At 38.8% G+C, this 23,151-nt stretch overlaps 1 protein-coding gene and 2 pseudogenes across 3 annotated transcripts in view; all 3 read left to right on the top strand.

The window, feature by feature from the left end:
* Nucleotides 1-613: 613 nt before the first annotated feature.
* Nucleotides 614-3,144, top strand: LOC115020994 (interferon-inducible GTPase 5-like; annotated as a pseudogene).
* A 12,890-nt stretch (nt 3,145-16,034) lies between these two features.
* LOC115021804 (interferon-inducible GTPase 5-like) lies at nt 16,035-17,788 on the top strand (annotated as a pseudogene).
* Nucleotides 17,789-17,936: 148 nt separating this feature from the next.
* LOC115021800 (B-cell receptor CD22-like) overlaps nt 17,937-23,151 on the top strand; it is a 29,860-nt gene continuing 24,645 nt past the window's right edge. Inside the window, exons 1-9 of one of the 3 annotated variants that reach the window (XM_029452473.1) lie at nt 17,966-18,005; nt 18,661-18,714; nt 18,829-18,903; nt 19,007-19,408; nt 19,775-20,032; nt 20,570-20,824; nt 20,977-21,234; nt 21,354-21,662; nt 22,494-22,772. In XM_029452473.1, the coding sequence (XP_029308333.1) occupies nt 18,855-18,903; nt 19,007-19,408; nt 19,775-20,032; nt 20,570-20,824; nt 20,977-21,234; nt 21,354-21,662; nt 22,494-22,772 (1,810 nt within the window). In that variant the 5' untranslated portion in view covers nt 17,966-18,005; nt 18,661-18,714; nt 18,829-18,854. Of the gene's footprint in view, nt 18,006-18,660; nt 18,715-18,828; nt 18,904-19,006; nt 19,409-19,774; nt 20,033-20,569; nt 20,825-20,976; nt 21,235-21,353; nt 21,663-22,493; nt 22,773-23,151 lie in introns of all 3 variants that reach the window. The other 2 variants (XR_003833756.1, XM_029452472.1) reach the window with 2 other exon arrangements.

The following is a 23,151-nucleotide window of genomic DNA, read 5'->3' as shown; positions in this document are numbered from 1 at the left end:
CCTCCACTGCTGCGAACCTTTCGAGCTCAGCTGGACTGACATGGTGAAGTCCTGTATCTGCTGGAAGCCCACAGCCCTGTGCTTCAGATCATTTCCCATAAAGTTAAGCCATCACCTCTTCACAACCTGTCCTATGAGACCGTCTTCCCTTCTCCCAAATGAGCGCCAGCAACGGTCTCTCCTTCCTTTGCATCTCCTCCGTTGCTTCCTCCAGAGTGCAGACGGACCTCAGCGTATTCGGCCGTGTTTGAGGCCAGGCCTCTGATCTCCCCTTCCCCAAGCTTACCCCCCGACTTGGCCTGGAGCTTAGTGAAGTCCACATTGGCGTAGTGGAGAGCGTCTTCCTCAACTACTTCTTTCTCTCCCAGAAAGGCTTTATTGGCATAAATCACATCCACTTTTGAAGAGTTGGTCTACAGGAAAAACAGATTTGCTTTAGTAATGGAGGAGGTAGTACTTCACACTATCAGGCCTGATTAGATACAATAACTCTCCTGGGAAATAAGCCTGTTTGCTGATGAACTAACCTTTTACCTCAACAAAGAAATGTTGGCGACTCGCCAATATTTCTTTGTTGAGATTGCGGATGGTCATAGCCTAATGGTCTGGTGGTATGCCTTCCAAACCAGAAGGTTGTGAGTTCAATACCAGGCTGCCACCATTGAGCCCCTGAACAATGTACTAAACTCCAGGGAGACTGTCCCTGTAGTTAGATACTGATTTTCCTCTTCAAAGAGAAGGAGAAAGACGCTCTGCAGCTTGGCTCCTAAGAATACAGTACACAGGCCGACTGTTAAGCCTTCACCCTGTGAATATTACTACTCCGTTCCCACTTTAGGTTTCAAAAAACTCCCCTTTATAAGGGCTAGGTCGTGCAAAATCATATCAACCAATGCTTTCATAGTCCCAAAGAAGAAACTTCTCTTTTCCCCGTGCGCTTACCGTCTATTTTCTCAGTTTTTCAAAAATACACTTACCTGCTTTTCATACGTGGCGGATGCATTCCCTGCTAGTTCTTGCCTCAAATCTGTCATTAAAATGTAAGAAATAAAAGACTTGTTTAAGAATAGCTTTGATTTTCATTTATTCATATAACTTTTGGGCATTTTTGCTTTTATTTTTCGACTGTTGACATGTTGACACGTGAAACGAGAAATAAGGTTTGACATGTAACAAAGGTCCCCAGCTGGAGCTACACCGGGGACATTGCAGTGATGGTGGTATGCACCATAACATTTAGCAACCAGGGCGCTCCATACGTACGTCATCTTCAACATAGTGAGGATAAAATGAATTTGTAGTGTTAATAAATATGTACTTTTAAGTGCTTCATGGTCATTCTGAGAGTTTGACCATCCTCTCTTGTCTTGCACTGTAATAATAATAAATACTTTCTTTCCTATTTTAAATGAAAACTAAAGCAAATGTAACAAATGATGCTTTATTTATAAAGTGTGTTTGTATGTTTATGTATCTGCTTCTTCTTGTAGGCCTTGAAGAAAATAGACCCATACACACAGTGTGCATGAATGTGCTCAAAGGGATTTGGATTAAAGCTAATCTAACAGATTACCAATAATGTTCACTAGCTAGACGGACGTCTTTAAATAGACCAACCTGACACTGTTGGTGCTCAGAGCTGCAGAACAATCAAGATTTGACAAACTGAGAACGAATTTTCAACCACAGTTCTGCTTCTCCTCCAGATCTGAAGGTGAGTGTGTGCAGTTTGTTGTGATGAACTGAATGTTGCCTTGTTAAAAGTCTATATTTGATTGTTTAAAAAACGTGAACAGCAATGCATTTCATGATTTTTACATGGACCTTAGATTGTGATATTGTTTTAGGTTTCCTGTGACACCAGAAATATAAATTCTTTCAGGTTTCTTCTCGGATTATGTTTACAAAGTTACTATTGAAAAGCTTTTATGTATTTGTATGAGTCCCTCATGTCAAGTCTGTATGTCAGATATATACTTCATATGAATATGATGCATATCTATATTAAATCTTCATCTTTTCACAGTATGGCCGATGTTTCAGAAGCCTGAACCTCCTTGAGACCCTCAAAGAGTCCATAGAGCACAATAAATTTTCCGACGTCAAGGATGCATTGGAAGATCTCTGATCAAGAGGATCAACTTGGCTGTGATAGGAGACCGTGGGGAGGAAAAGCCACTTTCATAAACTCCCCCTTGGTCTCAGTTCTGGGGACGATGGAGCAGCTCCGTCTCCATCCCCTGTGGCCCCAGAGGAGGTGGCAGGCTACCCTAACCCTAACACCCTGACTTCGCCTATGGGATTCTACCACTGTCCCTTCCACCTCTCCGTTTGAACCCGAGGGATACATGGAAAGAGTTAAGTTCCCCCTACAATGCCGTCTTCATGACATACACGAAGACCCCAAGCCCAACAGTGTGGAGGTTTTCTTGAGGCCCGGTCTCTGCCAGCGACAAACAGTGTACTTTATCTCTTAGCATCAGAAGAAAGCCCAGAAGAAAGAGGAAAGCAAGTGTGGAAGTACTAGATTCACAGGGGTTGACGCTGCCTAAAGTCTACGTGGTGAGACCCTCCATGCTGGAGAAGTTTGACTTCCCTGGCCTGTTGGAGACATGGGGAGAGAACCTTCCAGAATCCGAGCCCACGCACTTCTCTTGGCTTCTCCCGACGCTTACCTCCACCCTGATCACTCAGAGAAGGAGCATTTAAAGCACTAGTTGGGCAGCTGCCTCGCTATCTGGTGGGGGTGTCGGCTATTCCTGTTCCCTTTGTGGCCTCCATGGTGGACTCAAGTGTAGCAGTGCGGATTCTAACCAAAGCACAATTATCCTCTCTGCCTGGACGATGATCGATTGAGCGACTGGCCCGACAGCGAGGCATTGAACCCGCAAGACTCAAAGGGTGCGGACTTGTGTGCTGTCAGTGGAGGTCACTAAAGGTGAAGTGAAAAAAGCGACTGGCGGCGCAAGAAAAGGACTGAGCATGGTTTCTTCTAACGCTGGTGGGATATGGCCATGGCCCAGACACGCCCGTTCAGTCGCCGCTCTTTTGCTGCAATGCTGCAAGCCTTAAATGGCGCCATCGATGAAATGGCGGCTGATTGCCGAGAAGATAGCGGCAGCTGCTCTGGTGGAGGGGAAGTGAAGTCAATGTTTGGTGTAAGGTTTCCTGTTTATGTGCGGTTTACATTAGGAACACATATTGTACAGAATTTAATGAATCTTTTCACACGTTTTCACATTTCTTTGATGAACCAGAAGTTATGAAGGACACCGTAAATACAGTTTGAGCATCATTTCAAAGTCAAATACTATAAGCTTCTCGTCGTGTAAAGACCGTCACCCCCCTAAACAGAACTTATCTTTAAACAAAAGTATTAAATAGAGGAATTGAGAGGAAGTTTCGTGCATACTGTAGCGGGCTAGTTGTAGGGGAACCTAAAAATATATAAAAATTTGTGTTCTCTTGGGCTTGCATGATTGGGCATGCAAATTTTACAAGATTTGAGGGTCAACTGTGAAAACTTCCCTTTTTAAATCTTTCTGACTTTAGGAGGGATGATGTGAGCACAGATAAGTGGATCCTCTGCGGTAAGAACAACAAGCTTGTTTGTGTGTCTTTCAATATTCATATTTCCCTATTAACTCCTTTTGACTGCCTGTTTACTGAAAAGGTCATCTCTGTCTGTAAAGGTTTATCTCAAGTGGTTACAATGTCTGTCTAGGCAAATTGATGTTTTGATCCTTCCACAGGTTTATTTTCTAAGTGGAATGGGAAATTAATTAAATTAGACTTTCGCCAACAAAAAGTCATCTTTTCCACAAGTATCATGGCAATTGGAAATGAAGTATATACTGTATAAACACTAATACTTAATATTAACGTTTAAGTTTGGGGATAATGACCATATCTGTAAAATAAATGCACTGGACTGTTTGCACTTTAATATACTGTGTGGTGTTGATGGGTCTACTTTGAATGTTTTTGAATGTGATGTTAACAAACAGTTGATGTCAAATAAAGCCAATGTTCCTCCAAGTCATATTTTAGCTTTTAAAGGAAAAAGAAACTGAACCTTTATGAACCTGTTTAGACACTTTTCTATCAAGACACCACAACTACACTGGGGTTTACCACAAACATGTAGCCTCATATTTTTGTCTTACAATTTGTTTTTACTGAACATAATGACAAATTATGTAGTTGTAATAAAATATATCTTATAATTTTACAATGCTGAAGAATTCCACAATCTCGAAAAGAAGGAAGAAATGCAGAACACTCAAACAACTCAGGAAATGAACAAAAAGAGGAAGAAGATGTTGATTTGGATTGAAATAAATAGCTAAAAAAAAACCTACCCAGTATCAAGGCTAGTAAAATAAATACACTTTGTTTTGTTTTTCAGATATCAAGCTTTAGTGCCGTGTGAAAATAATTTTCACGATAGTCGTGTGGTTGAATTTCTGGCGATAATAAAAGGTAGGATTTATTTACTCAAATATGAGAACAAATGTTTGCTTTCACAACATTAAAGTCACTTTCCATGACTTCCTGACTCACACTTGTCTTTTATCACCACAGATTTTCTGGTGCCCAAGTTCACACTAGGAGCCGGTCAGCTGGACAGCTAAAGAGGAGTCTGCGTTAAAATCAAATTGCACAGTCGCTGAAAGAGTGACGTTGTCGGTGCAAACTGTTTTGGATAAAGAATGCACTCTGGAATGATACGATTTTGACCGGCACTTACATTTACAGTACGGATAACGCATGTATCCTGTCAGTCCAGATTTAGCAGGAAGAGTGAAAATATCGGCTCTCCCAACTTCAATTGGAGAATTTATTCTTCAACACCAACAAGAGTGCAGTATATTAATCTGCAACCTGAACAAAAGTGACAGTGGTAGACTATATTTTTTAGATATATAGGAAAAAAAGAAAAGGAGAAATGGATAAATAAATCACAGAGACTCACAGTTACAGGTAATAGTGAATACTAAAAGATATTTTCATAAAATCTTGTGCAGAGATGGAGATGGATTAGTGGAATAAGATTTATAATATAATGAATATAAAAAAACATTTATTTATTTATTTTTTATTTTGAGAAACAATTGTATGAGTTTTAATTAGTTTTATATATATATATATAATTATATATATATTATATATATATATATATATATATATATATATATATATATATATATATGCAGGAAAAAGTGTTAATTCCATTACAAATATGTATTTGTATTAATTGATTATAATGACTAACACTAGCATTTATGTTTCTATACCTTTACATTTCTGCTGCTATTGTCTCTTTTCATATTTTCAGAAAATCCATGCCCGATCACTTTTGAGAAAACCACCAGTTGTAAAAGAATCTGGCTGGATAACACTCACATGCTCCACTTCAAGTTCATGTCCATCAAAACCACAAATTGAGGTTTGACACAAAGAGCCTCAACACATCAGAAAAGCACCACGAGCAGTTTCTCAGTCAGCTGGCAGGATGATAAGAAGGAGTTTCATGTCAAACACATATACAAAGACCATTATTTGTTTCTAATATCAGTTTAACTGTCGAATGTAAGTTCAAAAGTTATTTTATTCATGTCTGCTATTACAGTGGTCATACTATATATAATGTGATCCAAATGCAAACCAAATGTAGCACCTGCACCAAAGTCTTGGTCCTCTCAGATTGATTGCAAGTCCTTTTAATGCAGGAACTCATCCTGGGAAGTTATTATTGTTTTATGATCACGATTGTGAAAGGAGAATTTAACGTAAATTTGAAATTAGGTTTTTAGAAAAACATACTTAGCTAACAATACATGTGCTACAACTGAGTTTGCTACTATTTGAATGCTTGTGGTTTAAGATCAGATCAGAATTACTAGAATAATAATGTCATGTACTTTTTAGTAGTATAATAAGATAGAACATAAGTACATTTTAACAGCAGTCAAAAAAACACAACTCTTTAGTGGGACTGAAATACAGTCTGATTCTAATCTTCTGCATATTTGATTTCCGAGACAATCCTCTATGCTTGCTTAAATTGACTGTTTTCTCCTGACTTGTTTGAATTGGTTGATACAGATGCTCCCAAGGACACATTGGCTGAAATAACCCCAAAAACATTGTGGAAAAACTCTGTGACACTCACTTGCTCCGCCCCAAAGGAAATCCTGTCCCCACCTTTAGCTGGTTTAAAATGACGAGGCTGTGGAAAGCAACACAGGGATGTTGAATATCGTATCAATGGAGAGTCCCACAATGAGACTACTGTTGTAAGCACAAACATACTTGAGACAAAGACATCTACATAGTCATTATTAATGTCACATGTGAGTATTCTTAGGTTTTTCTACTTCACTTCATATATTTTTGATGTGTTTGTTGATTCACAGTAGTTTTAATACACTTTTGGTTTACGTACAGTCTTCTAGTGGATTATGTTGAGTATCACCAACATAACATTGAAATCTTCTGTTTCAGATTTGCCTGAAGTTGAGGTGACGTCTCTTCTTTGAAGTTAAACAAGGAGATAAAATGAGTTTGACTTAAAGTGACGAGAAGTACCCACAACCTAACATCTGCAGCTGGTTTAAAAATGGGATAGCTATTAATCACTGGACATGGCCTGTATGTGTTTGAAAAATCAATCCTGAATACAGTGGCATCTACCATGCGAAGCCACTAACTCTGTGGGTACTGGAAGATCAAAGTCACTCAATTAAGGTTAAATGTAAGTTTCACAGCTTCTTGTGCTGCACGTACATCAGATAGTTTATGATGACCAGAGAAAAGGAAATAAATCCAAGACTATCTGTCGAAAGCATACTAAAAGTTTTCTTCATTCCAGACGGCCCGAGGAAGGCAACCATTTCCATCATTAAAAGTGATACAAAAGGGGATTCATTGGTGGTAGTTGGAAAAGACCCTTTTATTCCAATGTACCGCTGATGCCAATCTGCCCCAACGACATACTCTTGGTACCGATACAAGAACAACAAACCGATTGACTTGTCCGTCCGTGGAGTTAAAACAGAACTAATACAAACACAACTTGTTTTGGACAGAGTACAAAGAGCAGATGAGCAGTTACATATGCGATGCAGTCAACATCATTAATAGTGGGGCGCTAGTGATCCGAGTGCATACAAGTACTGTGTAAGTATTTGTGTTTTGATGAAATTGTTCTGTATATTTAATTTTCTCTCATCTTTTACATCCAGTAGACTGTTCCACTAGATGTATCGTCCCTTCTTAATTGTATTTCTTTGTCGTTGTATTCTTTGTCTTTTAAAGGTGAGTAGTAAACTTTCTGAGTTAGATGAAAAGATGGAATCAACTTTCTTAGACTGGCCAGCGCTTAGCTTAGCCTAGCCTAGCCTAGCCTAGCCTAGCCTAGCCTAGCCTAGCATAAGACTGGAAACAGCTTAAATTTCACCTAACATACAAACTAACACATTGTATCTCATTAGTTTTAATCCATACATAAACTGTAGTGGAAAAACATCAATTAAGCTGTTTTACAGGAGAAGTTGCCAGGCGTCACTGCTCACTGTCAACAAACTGTCCAGCACAGGACCTATCAGCGTTGAGATTCACCCTGACGCCGAATCAGAAAATCGAGGGAAAAATAATTTGTAGCCATCTGTGGGCACCCAGAGCTCTTGTGACTTGATAGAGACGTCATACAGCTCCGTGAACTGCTCTGATGATCCCAAGACATGACGCCTTGTTCTGACGTATCTGGGGACTTCCACAGCAGATACAGAGCAGCAAAAGTGGTTATTTCATGCCATGGTTGATGATGGTGAGGTGATGGTGATGATGCGGTATTGATCTTTTCATCTAACTCACAAGTTGGAGAATGTCTTAAGTGTTTAACTCTTCAGGATTTTAGTTGACTGCTGATATAATATCATGCAACATATTAAAAAAAGGATTAAGTCCTTCTGATAATCCCGACCAGCTGCTTCCTCTACAGATGCTCGCCCGTCAATCCCATACTCACTATGACAGATGAGGTCATAGAAGGTCAGCTGATCACCATCGCATGCACTGTTGAAAGTTTCCTGCGTCGAAGCTCACCTTGACTCGCAGATCAACTAATCAGTCTTCAGGATGGTCTTTCATTCCCGTAAATGATGGCAACAACTCTCCGACACACATTTAAAAACCCAACTTCATCCACACAGGCTTTTACACCTGCAGCGCCACGAACAGAGAAGGTTCAACGGAAGCAACAAAAGATTGGTGGTGAAATGTGTGATTCAGCGGTGCACTCTTCTTTTGCTAAACAAATCATCAAAACAATTTTTATTTAATCTCAATATAAAAAACAGCAATTAAGTAGATCTTTATCATCGATCATTGTCATTAAGTGTCCAGTCTTTAGTGTAGTGGTTCTTATTGTAATGTAATAATAATAATGTTAGTTTTTATACTTTTCTATTTTATACTTCTACTCCACTGAATTTATTTTACATACAGTTAGTTACTTTGAAAATATAGATGTTTACACATACAAAACATATGAACTTAGAAAATATGACGCAGTATTTAGATAAACTACTGAACAGTTTATGAAAGTTCAAACTAGACCATTAGACAATACTGCTACAAAGTATTGCATCTGTAGTAATGATCCAATTGATGAATACTTTTATTCAATTATTATTCACAACAGTTTAATATTAGTTTCAATTAAAGAAATTTGATCTTACTCCAACGCAGTCGTTCCGAAACACTTGACCGTAGAAGCTGACTGACCTTGAAGTAAATGAAACAAGTCGTTGACGCTGCGTTCCAGTGCCCAGTCCACCCACCCAGTGACCTCCTTCACCTGGATGAAGATGACTGATGGGAAGAGTGGAATCATCTGGACGAATCAGACCATCCCTCTGAAGTCTGTCGGTGTATTTGACAGTGGACTGTACAGATGTTCAGCGCCCGTAATGAAATTGGAATTGGAGACTCGCCGCAAGCTGGTTAAAGTCAAGTGTGAGTAGACTGATGCACTCATCAAGTAATAACTATTACTATCTTCCCCCATGACTTTCTTTGTTCTTGTGGAATAAATTAAAGCCAAAACGTTCAATTCTACACACAGTGGTTTTAAATGATCTTTTAATTTGTGCCGTAACTCCTATAATATCTCACGAACACTAAAATATTGAGTAAACTATTTTGTCCTGTTTCATTAATGTCCCTGCTTAGATGCTCCAAAGCAGACAAACATCACCACAGCAGCAGAGCAGCAGCGGCCTGACGGGAAGCGCTCTGTGACCCTGAGCTGCAGCAGTAACCGCTATCCCCCGTCACACACATACTCATGGTACAAGTTGAATTGCTGAAAAAGGGGATGTAAACGTGTACGGCGTCAGAACTACACGGTATTCAGACCAACCCGGATCTACTACTGCATCGCAAAAATGAAATAAATCAAAGATCATCTGACCGAGTCCATCTGTTTGAACGTGAGTGAAGCTGCATGTGTACTGGATCATATGGGAGACGTGTTGGACGGTTTTGTTTTTTAAATCAGACTTGCCAGAATACATTTCTTTGCTCTGATGAAATCAACAGCAGTTTATACTGTATGTGTGGTACTTGTTCACATATCGGTGTCTATATATTGATGCTATGTCTCTTCTAACCACAGGAGGCTTTACGAAGACAGGATCATCATCCTTTCTCTTTTACCCTGCTCATCATTTTCTTATCGTCTTTGTCTACAGGTAAAGTATGAACCGATTCCATTTCACAGATGATTTGCATGTTTAATTGACATGTTTTTATCATACACTAGTGTCCGTTTTTGTTTCAGACACAAGAGGAAGAAATCAACACTACAAGGAACTACAACACATGTTTTCTGGTGATGACTCATTTGCAAACCTCTTCTGCTTCATTATGAACAGATCTAGGCAACAATGACGTGTGTGGTGTGTGTGTGTGGTGTGTGTGTGTGTGTGGTGTGTGTGTGTTTTTAACCATTCAGGGTGGTGGAATGGCGTCAGGACGAGGAATCTGTTGAATGAGACCAGCGTGGCGGAGGCTTCCAGGACAGAGATGACCTCTGGACCAGACCAGCCGCTCCGTCTAAATGCCCACGATGCTGCCAGCCGTCTGTCAGACACCCGTAAGAACACACACACACACACACACACACACAGTCCCCACTCTGACAAGGCACACTCTGTAGACAAAAAACTATTGCTGCTGCTCATGCTGGAATCAACAGCATCCATTTAAAATCCTTCAGACGTGGAACTGCACAATGAGAGTCTCCCTGTCACTCATTATAGTCACTACAGTTTTCACATTATTGTTGTTCCACAGGGCCTCATCCAACATTAACAGTGTTTACTCTACTTGGAATCTCCCTCCGGAAAACAAGTGAGTTTCTGCCTATGTCTGTCTTTTGACAATTCTTGTTTTGAAAACAGTGTCATGCAAATCACTCAATGTATTCACCTGCAGGTGTGTAAGAGGTCTTACAAATGAACCCAATTTAGCTAATTAAGGCCTTAAAAGTCTTAAATGCACTTTCTGAGGTTTACATTTGTAGTTTTCCATATGTACAGGACTGTCTCAGAAAATTAGAATATTGTGTGATAAAGTTCTTTTTTTCTGTAATGCAATTAAAAAAAAACAAAATGTCATGCATCTGGATTCATTACAATCAACTGAAATATTGCAAGCCTTTTATTATTAATTGGCTGTTATGGCTTACAGCTGTAAGAAAACTCAAATATCCTATCTATAAATATAGAATATCATGAAAAGTATACTAGTAGGGTGTTAACGAATCACTTGAATCGTCTAATTAACTCGAAACCTGCAAGGGTTTCCTGAGCCTTGAAAAAACATCAGCTTGGTTCATTAACTAAATCACAGTATGGGGAAGACTGCTGATCTGACTGCTGTCCAAAGGACCATCATTGACACCCTCCATCAGGAGGGTAAGACACAAAAAGAAATTCTCAAGAGCAAGCTGTGCACAGAGGCAGTTTCAAAGCACATCCACAAAAAGTCTGTTGGAAGGGGGAAATGGCAGGAAACGCTGCACAACCAAGAGAGATGAACCGCAGCCTTAACAGCATGTGAAGAAGAGTCGCTTCCAGAATTTGGGGGAGCTTCAAAGACAGTGGACTGAAGCTGTGAGTCCAGGTATCAAAAGCCACTGTTCACAGACGTGTCCGGGAAATGGGCTACAATAGCCGTATTCCCATGGTCAAGCCACTTCTGAACTCAAGACAACGAGAAGCGTCTGACTTGGGCTATGGAAAAGAAGCACTGACAGTTGCAGAGTGGTCCAAAGTCCTCTTTTCAGACGAAAGCAAGTTTGTATTTCATTTGAAGTCAAGGCGCCAGAGTCTGGAGAAAGCTGAGAGGAGCAAAATCCAAGTTGCTTGCAATCCAGTGTGAAGTTCCCACACGTCACGATGGTTTGGGGAGCCATGTCAGCTGCTGGTGTTGGTCCACTGTGTTTCATCAAGCCCAGAGTAAATGCAGCTGTGTACCAAGAGATTTTAGAGCCTACATGCTTCCGTCTGCTGAAAAGCTCTAGGAGATGAGGATTCATTTTCACATGATCTGGCACCTGCCCACAGTGCCAAACCACCAGTAACTGGTGTACTGACCATGGCATTACTGTCCTCTATGTTGGCCTGCCAATCCCCTGACCTGAACCCCATAGAGAATATGTGGGTATTGTGGAAGAAGAAGACTGAAAGACACCAGGACCCAACATGCCTAATGAGCTAAAGGCCGTTATTGAAGATCCTGGGCATCCATAACACCTCAGCAATGTCCACAGGCTGATTGCCTCCATGCCACGCCGCATTGATGCAGTAATCCCGTGCAAAAGGATTCCCAACCAGTACTGATGCATTAATGGACATTTTCAAATGTTTGATTTGTTTTGCTGTTATAAACTTTTTTTTTACTTGGTCTGAGGAACTATTCTAATTTTGTTGAGATAGGATTTTTGAGTTTTCTAAGCTGTAAGCCTAATCAGCAATATTAAAATAATAAAGGCTTGGCAATATTTCAGTTGATTTGTAATGAATCCAGAATGCATGACATTTTTTGTTTTTAATTGCATTACAGAAAATAAAGAACTTTATCACAATATTCTAATTTTCTGAGACGTCCTGTAGTATTTGTTCCAAAGAGTTTGTCATGTAAAGTTTGCTTGGGTGTAATCTGCATAAACATTTATAAATATTTCCATTTAAACATTGTTTTGTTAATCACATTGAACTGAGTGAGAGAATAAAACAAAACCTCACTTGAGGGGACTTTTTACGAAACATTACACATTTTATTATGCAATGGTATACAATAAATATATATTTTTTTCATATTATATGGTATAGTATATTATATATTCATACTATATTATGTCATATAATATATTATTTATGGACTTTTTACAAAAAACCTTTTTATGCATAGGCTACATAAAAAGACGCTGTTGGACATTTTTATGGCATACTATACTACGATATGCTTTTAGGACATTTTATAACATACTAGGACGTTCTTTGGACATTTATTACTTATTAGGGCATTCTAACAATGACATTTGGGGAATAGTCTCACAGCGGCAGAAGATGCACGAGAGTCCACAGACACAGAGTATGCTGAAATTAAAAAGAAAGAAACAAAGGAGGGAGGAGACGATGGAGGAGACGATGGAGGAGACGATGGTGAAATGATGGAGGGCAATGTAGAGGAGGAGGAGGAGGTGATGGTATGGAAAGATGAAGAGACAAAAATGTGTATATCTGCAGAAGAGCAGGGAGGCGAGGATGTGGCAGTGTACTCCAATGTGAAGGAAATAATGGGTGAGATTTGAGAACTGTTTAGCTTTGAGTCATTTAACGATAACATTCCTTTTATTTTGGGTTTGCCAAGAGGTCAGCTTCTGAATGCTACTGACTCAGGGTTACAATTATTGGTTTACCGTGTGTGTGTGTGTTTGTGTGTGTGTGTGTGTGTGTGTGTGTGTGTGTGTGTGTGTGTGTGTGTGTGTGTGATTTTACTTTTAGAGACAAAAAAAAGCATGCATGCACAATAAAAAAACTAGCTTCATGTAGCAGTTGAGCTTTCCATTACTTTTGGACATTACATTATTATTTGAGAAATGTATGCAGCTGAATAAACTGAAATCTATTGTTTCATTACTATGAAGACGTTGATGTAGGGCTTATTATTATTATTATTATTATTATTATACTGAATATCATTCTTCAAATGTTAGTGTGTTCTCTTTTGTCTATGATTTCATGAGCGGTTTCTAAATACGTTTATAAGTGCACTTTTTGTGTGTTAAATGCCACTATACTATGTGTAGCTGTGGTTCAGGAGTTTGAGCAACTGGGTCGTCCAGTAATTGTTTTTTTGCTTTGGGTATATATGCTGTTCTTTTTATATGAATGTTTCCAAATATTGTTGCCTCTCTGAGGTGGTATGTCTGTACCCCCAGTGCCGCTTTGTTTGCAGCTCTGGTGATCAGCTTTGCGCACAAATAAAGATCAATCCTGTAACAGAAAGAGTGTTATTTAAATTGCATTCTGTCACTGGACACACCACTGTGGTGAGGAACATGTGTGTGTGTGAAGACCTTTGATGTAAAAATAAATAAAATTTAAACAAATACTCTCCAGATCGGTACCTGTTTCTATGTAACAAGTAATAGATTACTTCCTATTTGAACATGTCGCAGTACTAAGAGGGAGCCAGGAGTTTCTTGCACAGAAAACACTGTTTGTAGGATTAAGTATAAACTATGAGGTTTCAGTGACAACACACTGACAGATGTTCAGCTCATTAGCTGAAGATGGTCTAGTAGCACAATGTGAAAACAGGAAGTTACCAGAGGCACTGAAAATGCGGTGATGTCATATCAGGACATATATTAATCCTCAGTGACTTGCTTATAACAGCACCTACAGAAGTTGAACAGTATACAAATACAGAAGTGCAAATAAGAGTTTGAAAATAAAACGTAGGAACATATTTTGCAGGTTTTTGATGCATTTATCAGTTTTAACATGAACATTACTCAACTGGCACTGCATATATGACCCAGTGATATTGACTATTCACTGTCACACACGTCACAGTTTGCAGAGTAGGTATTATGCATTATAACAAGGGAAATAATGATATTGGACCAACAAATATTCACAGTTCAAACTCACGGGCAAATAACAACTGCACAAAGAAAAGACACACTTGGTTGGTTGTTTCTCAGGATGACTAGAACTTTTCACATTCATAAACTTCCTCTTTAAATGTGTTATATCAGTTCACGATCATTAAAAGTGGTACAAAAACCATTGCATGGAATTGTGGTAGTCTGATGAGTGAAGCAATAATACTTTGAATTAGATGTGCTTTGCACAAAGAGGGAAGAGGTGCGGTTCAGAGCACGAGTCCCACAGCTGAGATCACGGTGGAGATGAGAGAGCAGACAACATACTGTATAGACGAGCACATTGCGTTTGCATTTATCTCTAAATGTATTGAAGTGAATGAATAAATTGTTATTTCACATTATTGTCCTCCACCCTGGACATTGTAGAGACCATTGAATGTCAATATGTATTTTTTGGAAGCTGCTGACGGCATTTTCAGTAATAGAAATGAAACATTTTGCACTGATAATAAATGGACCGTTTTACATTTTTTCTTGTCACGCTCCAAAATTGCAGACACAGTACAGTCACAGGTATAAAGTAGCGTGTTAATGCTTTAATAACCTGCCTGACAACCTCAGGGAGACACTGCACCAGCAGTTTGTTACAGTTGAGAAATCTGAAACAATATGATTGAGTGAATGTTTAAAGCATATATTTGAGCAGGTAAAACTGTAGTTTACTTCCTTAGCTCCTTCCATTAGCATCACAGAGGATCTGTGCACCTTTGACTTACATTTTGAATTCAACTTCACTTACTTTATACTTAACTCACATATCGTGAATGCTTAAGACTGTCTTCTGCTGTCACAGAGACAGAGAGTCATTGTGTGAGAGGATGTGAGCCTAAAATAGCATCTGAAACACCAACCATGCTTTGCATACTGAGTTCCTCTTCAAAGAGAAGGAAGAAAGACTCTGCAGCTTGGCTCCTAAGAATACAGTACACAGGCCGACTGTAAAGCCTTCAACCCTGTGAATATTACTCCGTTCCCCTTTATAGGTAAATCCTTTATAAGGCCTATGTAGTGAAAATCATATAACAATAGCTTTCATAGTAAATGAAAAGAGAAACTTTCTCTTTTCCCCGTGCTTACACAGTCTATTTCTCAGGTTTTTCAAAAATACACTTCCTGCTTTCATACAGTGCGGATGCTTCCCTGCTAGTTCTTGCCTCAAATCTGTCTATAAAATGTAAGAAATTAAAAATACTTGTTTAAGGCTTTGAGTTTCATTTATTCATATACTTATTTGGGCATTTTTGCTTTTTATTTTTCGACTGTTGACATTGTTGAGACACGTGAAACGAGAAATAAGGTTTGACATGTAACAAAGGTCCCCAGCTGGAGCTAACCCGGGGACATTGCAGTGATGTGGTATGCACCATAACAATTTAGCAACCAGGGGCGCTCCATACGTACGTCATCTTCAACATAGTGAGGATAAAATGAATTTGTAGTGTTAATAAATATGTACTTTTAAGATGCTTCATGGTCATTCTGATGAGTTTTGACCATCCTCTCTTGTCTTGCACTGTAATAATAATAAATACGTTTCCTATTTTTTAAATGAAAACTAAAGCAAATGTAACAAATGATGCTTTATTTATAAAGTGTGTTTGTATGTTTATGTATCTGCTTCTTCTTGTAGGCCTTGAAGAAAATAGACACATACACACAGTGTGCATGAATGTGCTCAAAGGGATTTTGGATTAAAGCTAATCTAACAGGATTACAATGTTCACTAGCTAGACGGACGTCTTTAAATAGACCAACCTGACACTGTTGGTGCTTCAGAGCTGCAGAACAATCAAGATTTGACAACTGAGAACGAATATTTCAACCACAGTTCTGCTTCTCCTCCAGATCTGAAGGTGAGTGTGTGCAGTTGTTGTGATGAACTGAAATGTTGCCTTGTTAAAAAGTCTATATTTGATTGTTTAAAAAACGTGAACAGCAATGCATTTCATGATTTTTACATGGACCTTAGATTGTGATATTGTTTTAGGTTTCCTGTGACACCAGAAATATAAATTCTTTCAGGTTTCTTCTCGGATTATGTTACAAAGTTACTATTGAAAAGCTTTTATGTATTTGTATTGAAGTCCTCATGTCAAGTCTGTATGTCAGATATATACTTCATATGAATATGATGCTATATCTATATTAAATCTTCATCTTTTCACAGATATGGCCGATGTTTTCAGAAGCCTGAACCTCCTTGAGACCCTCAAAGAGTCCATAGAGCACAATAAATTTTCCGACGTCAAGGATGCATTGGAAGATCTCCTGATCAGCAGGATCAACTTGGCTGTGATAGGAGACCGTGGGGAGGAAAAAGCCACTTTCATAAACTCCCTCCTTGGTCTCAGTTCTGGGGACGATGGAGCAGCTCCGTCTCCATCCCCTGTGGCCCCAGAGGAGGTGGCAGGCTACCCTAACCCTAAACACCCTGACTTTCGCCTATGGGATCTACCACCTGTCCCTTCCACCTCTCCGTTTGAACCCGAGGGATACATGGAAAGAGTTAAGTTCCCCCCGCTACAATGCCGTCTTCATGACATACACGCAGACGCCCCAGCCCAACAGTGTGGAGGTGTTTCTTGAGGCCCGGTCTCTGCAGCGACAAACAGTGTACTTTATTCTCTTAGCATCAGAAGAAAGCCCAGAAGAAAAGAGGAAAGCAAGTGTGGAAGTACTGAGATCACAGGGGGTGACGCTGCCTAAAGTCTACGTGGTGAGACCCTCCATGCTGGAGAAGTTTGACTTCCCTGGCCTGTTGGAGGACATGGGGAGAGACCTTCCAGAGATCCGAGCCCACGCACTTCTCTTGGCTCTCCCGACGCTTACCTCCACCCTGATCACTCAGAAGAAGGAGGCATTTAAAGCACTAGTTTGGGCAGCTGCCTCGCTATCTGGTGGGGTGTCGGCTATTCCTGTTCCCTTTGTGGCCTCCATGGTGGACTCAAGTGTAGCAGTGCGGATTCTAACCAAAGCACAATTATCTCTCTGCCTGGACGATGAATCGATTGAGCGACTGGCCCGACAGCGAGGCATTGAACCCGCAAGACTCAAAGGGCTGCGGACTTGTGTGCTGTCAGTGGAGGTCACTAAAGGTGAAGTGAAAAAGCGACTGGCGGCGGCAGAAAAGGACGTGAGCATGGTTTCTTCAACGCTGGTGGATATGGCCATGCCCAGACACGCCCGTTCAGTCAGCCGCTCTTTTGCTGCAATGCTGCAAGCCTTAAATGGCGCCATCGATGAAATGGCGGCTGATGCCGAGAAGATAGCGGCAGCTGCTCTTGGGGAGGGGAAGTGAAGTCAAATGTTTGTGTAAGGTTTCCTGTTTATGTGCGGTTTACATTAGGAACACTATTGTACAGAATTTAATGAATCTTTTCACACGTTTTCACATTTCTTTGATGAACCAGAAGTTATGAAGGACACCGTAAATACAGTTTGAGCATCATTTCAAAGTCAAATACTATAAGCTTCTCAGTGCGTGTTAAGAAGACGTCACCCACCCTAAACAGAACTTTTTATCTTTAACAAAAGTATTAAATAGAGGAAGTGAGAGGAAGTTTCGTGCATACTGTAGCGGGCTAGTTGTAGGGGAAACCTAAAAATATATAAAAATATTGTGTTCTCTGGGCTTGCATGATTGGGCATGCAAATTTTACAAGATTTGAGGGTCAACTGTGAAAACTTCCCTTTTTAAATCTTATTCTGACTTTAGGAGGGATGATGTGAGCTACAGATAAGTGGATCCTCTGCGGTAAGAACAAGCTTGTTTGTGTGTCTTTCAATATTACATATTTCCTCTATTTGACTGCCTTGTTTACCTGAAAAGGTCATCTCTGTCTGTAAAGGTTTATCTCAAGTGGTACAATGTCTGTCTAGGCAAATATGATGTTTTGATCTTTCCAGAGGTTTATTTTCTAAGTGAATGGGAAATTAATTAAATTAGACTTTCGCCAACAAAAAGTCATCTTTCCACAAGTATACATTGGCAATTGGAAATGAAGTATATACTGTATAAAAACACTAATAACTTAATATTACGTTTAAAGTTTGGGGGATAAATGACCATATCTGTAAAATAAATGCACTGGACTGTTTGCACTTTATATATACTGTGTGGTGTATGATGGGTCTACTTTGAATGTGTTTGAATGTGATGTTAACAAACAGTTGATGTCAAATAAAGACAATGTTCCTCCAAGTCATATTTTAGCTTTTAAAGGAAAAAGAAACTGAACCTTTATGAACCTGTTTAGACACTTTTCTATCAAGACACTCACAACTACACTGGGGTTTACAACCAAACATGTAGCCTCAATATTTTTGTCTTACAATTTGTTTTTACTGAACATAATGACAAATTATGTTAGTTGTAATAAAATATATCTTATAATTTTACAATGCTGAAGAATTCCCAACAATCTCGAAAAGAGGAAGAAATGCAGAACACTCAAACAACTCAGGAAATGAACAAAAAGAGGAAGAAGATGTTGATTTGGATTGAAATAAATAGCTAAAAAAAAACCTACCCAGTATCAAGGCTAGTAAAATAAATACACTTTTGTTTTGTTTTTCAGATATCAAGCTTTAGTGCCGTGTGAAAATGAATTTTCAGATAGTCGTGTGGTTGATATTTCTGGCGATAATAAAAGGTAGGATTTATTTTACTCAAATATGAGAACAATGTTTGCTTTTCACAACATTAAAGTCACTTCCATGACTTCCTGACTCACACTTGTGCTTTTATCACCACAGATTTTTCTGGTGCCCAAAGGTTCACACTAGGAGCCGGTCAGCTGACAGCTAAAGAGGAGTCCTGCGTTAAAATCAAATGCACAGTCGATGAAAGAGTTGACGTTGTCGGTGCAAACTGGTTTTGGATAAAGAATGCACTCTGGAATGATACGATTTTGACCGGCACTTACATTTACAGTACGGATAACGCAGTGTATCCTGTCAGTCCAGATTTAGCAGGAAGAGTGAAATATATCGGCTCTCCAACTTCAGATTGGAGAATTTATTCTTCAACCAGACAAGAGTGCAGTATATTAATCTGCAACCTGAACAAAAGTGACAGTGGAGACTATTATTTTAGATATATAGGAAAAAAAGAAAAGGAGAAATGGATAACTAAATCACAGAGACTCACAGTTACAGGTAATAGTGAATACTAAAAGATATTTTCATAAAATGACTTGTGCAGAGATGGAGATGGGATTAGTGGAATTAAGATTTAATAATATAATGAATATAAGAAAAACATTTTATTTATTTATTTTTTATATTTTGAGAAACAAATTGTATGAGTTTAAATTAGTTTTATATATATATATATATATATATATATATATATATATATATATATATATATATATATATATATATATATATATATGCAGAAAAAGTGTTAATTCCATTACAAATATGTATTTGTAATTAATTGATTATAAATGACTAACACTAGCATTTATGTTTCTATACCTTTACATTTCTGCTGCTATTGTCTCTTTTTCATATTTTCAGAAAATCCATGCCCGATCACTTTTGAGAAACCACCAGTTGTAAAAGAATCTGGCTGGATAACACTCACATGCTCCACTTCAAGTTCATGTCCATCAAAACCACAGATTAGAGGTTTGACACAAAGAGCCTCAACACATCAGAAAAGCACCACGAGCAGTTTCTCAGTCAGCTGGCAGGATGATAAGAAGGAGTTTTCATGTCAAACACAATATAACAAAGACCATTATTTGTTTCGGAATATCAGTTTAACTGTCGAATGTAAGTTCATAAAGTTATTTTATTTCATGTCTGCTATTACAGTGGTCATACTTATATAATATGTGATCCAAATGCAAACCAAATGTAGCACCTGCACCAAAGTCTTGGATCCTCTCAGATTGATTGCAAGTCCTTTTAATGCAGGAACTCATCCTGGGAAGTTATTATTGTTTTATGATCACAGATTGTGAAAGGAGAAATTTAACGTAAATTTGAAATGTAAGGTTTTAGAAAAACATACTTAAGCTAACAATACATGTGCTACAACTTGAGTTGCTACTATTTGAAATGCTTGTGGTTTTAAGATCAGATCAGAATTAACTAGAATAATAACTGTCATGTACTTTTTAGTAGTAATAATAAGATAAGAACATTAAGTACATTTTAAGCAGCAGGTCAAAAAAAACACAACTCTTTAGTGGGACTGAAATACAGTCTGATTCTAATCTTCTGCATATTTGATTTCCGTAGACAATCCATCTATGCTTGCTTAAATTGACTGATTTCTCCTGACTTGTATTGAATTGGTTGATACAGATGCTCCCAAGGACACATTGGCTGAAATAAGCCCCAAAAACATTGTGGAAGGAAACTCTGTGACTCTCACTTGCTCCGCCAAAGGAAATCCTGTCCCCACCTTTAGCTGGTTTAAAAATGACGAGGCTGTGGAAGCAACACAGGGAGTGTTGAATATCGTATCAATTGGAGAGTCCCACAATGGAGACTACTGTTGTAAAGCTACAAACATACTTGAGACAAAGACATCTAACCTAGTCATTATTAATGTCACATGTGAGTACTTCTTAGGTTTTTACTTCACTTCATATATTTTTGATGTGTTTGTGATTCACAGTAGTTTTAACACTTTTGGTTTACGGTACAGTCTTCTTAGTGGATTATTGTTGAGTATCACCCAACATAAACATTGAAATCTTCTGTTTCAGATTTGCCTGAAGTTGAGGTGACGTCTCTTGCTTCTGAAGTTAAACAAGGAGATAAAATGAGTTTGACATGTAAAGTGACGAGAAGTAACCCACAACCTAACATCTGCAGCTGGTTTAAAAATGGGATAGCTATTAATCACTGGACATGCCTGTATGTTGTTGAAAGAATCAATCCTGAATACAGTGGCATCTACACATGCGAAGCCACTAACTCTGTGGGTACTGGAAGATCAAAGTCACTTCAAATTAAGGTTAAATGTAAGTTTCACAGCTTCTTGTGCTGCACGTACATCAGATAGTTTATGATGACAGAGAAAAGGAAATAAATCCACAGACTATCTGTCGAAAGCATACTAAAAGTTATTTCTTCATTCCAGACGGCCCGAGGAAGGCAAACATTTCCATCATTAAAAGTGATACAAAAGGGGATTCATTGGTGGTAGTTGGAAAGACCCTTGTATTCCAATGTACCGCTGATGCCAATCCTGCCCCAACGACATACTCTTGGTACCGATACAAGAACAACAAACCGATTGACTTGTCGCCGTGGAGGTTTAACAGAACTAATACAAACCAACTTGTTTTGGACAGAGTACAAAGAGCAGATGAAGCATGTTACATATGCGATGCAGTCAACATCATTAATAGTGGGCAGGCTAGTGATCCGAAGTGCATACAAGTACTGTGTAAGTATTTGTGTTTTGATGAAATTGTTCTGTGATATTTAAGTTTCTCTCATCTTTTACATCCAGTAGACTGTTGTCCACTAGATGTATCGTCCCTTCTTAATTGTATTTCTTTGTCTTTGTATTCTTTGTCTTTTAAAGGTGAGTAGTAAACTTTCTGAGTTAGATGAAAAGATGGAATCAACTTTCTTAGCTGGAGCCAGCGCTTAGCTTAGCCTAGCCTAGCCTAGCCTAGCCTAGCCTAGCCTAGCCTAGCATAAGACTGGAAACAGCTATAAATTTCACCTAAAACATACAAACTAACACATTGTATCTCATTAGTTTAATCCATACATAAACTGTAGTGGAAAAACATCAATTAGCTGTTTTACAGGGAGAAGTTGCCAGGCAGGTCACTGCTCACTGTCAACAAACTGTCCAGCACAGGACCTATCAGCGTTGAGATTCACCTGACGCCGAATCAGAAATCGAGGAAAATAATATTGTAGCCATCTGTGGGCACCCAGAGCTCTTGTGACTTGATAGAGACAGTCAATACAGCTCCGTGAACTGCTCTTGATGATCCCAGACATGACGCCGTTTTCTGACGTATCTGGGGACTTCCACAGCAGATACAGAGCAGCAAAAGTGGTTATTTCAGCCATGGTTGATGATGGTGATGGTGATGGTGATGATGCGGTATTGATCTTTTCATCTAACTCACAAGTTGGAGAATGTCTTAAGTGTTTAATCTTTCAGGATTTTAGTTGACTGCTGATATAATATCATGCAACATATTAAAAAAAAGGATTAAGTCCTTCTGATAATCCGACAGCTGCTTCCTCTCTACAGATGCTCCCGTCAATCCCATACTCACTATGACAGATGAGGTCATAGAAGGTCAGCTGATCACCATCGCATGCACTGTTGAAAGCTTTCCTGCGTCGAAGCTCACCTTGACTCGCAGATCAACTAATCAGTCTTCAGGATGGTCTTTCATTCCCGTAAATGATGGCAACACTCTCCGACACACATTTAACCCAACTTCATCCCACACAGGCTTTTACACCTGCAGCGCCACGAACAGAGAAGGTTCAACGGAAAGCAAACAAAAGATGTTGGTGGTGAAATGTGAGTGATTCAGCGGTGCACTCTTCTTTTTGCTAAACAAATCATCAAAACAATATTTTATTTAATCTCAATATGAAAAAAACAGCAATTAAGTAGATCTTTATCATCGATCATTGTCATTACGTGTCCAGTCTTTAGTGTAGTGGTTCTTATTGTAATGTAATAATAATAATGTTAGTTTTTATACTTTTATATTTTATACTTCTACTCCACTGAATTTATTTTACATACAGTATAGTTACTTTGAAAATATAGATTTTACATACAAAACATATGAACTTAGAAAATATGACGCAGTATTATAGATAAACTACTGAACAGTTTATGAAAGTTCAAACTAGACATTAGACAATACTGCTTACAAAGTATTGCATCTGTA

This window comes from Cottoperca gobio, chromosome 16, assembly GCF_900634415.1.
Source record: "Cottoperca gobio chromosome 16, fCotGob3.1, whole genome shotgun sequence".
Classification (NCBI taxonomy): Eukaryota; Metazoa; Chordata; class Actinopteri; order Perciformes; family Bovichtidae; genus Cottoperca; species Cottoperca gobio.
This window is presented reverse-complemented; position numbering and strand designations above follow the sequence as displayed.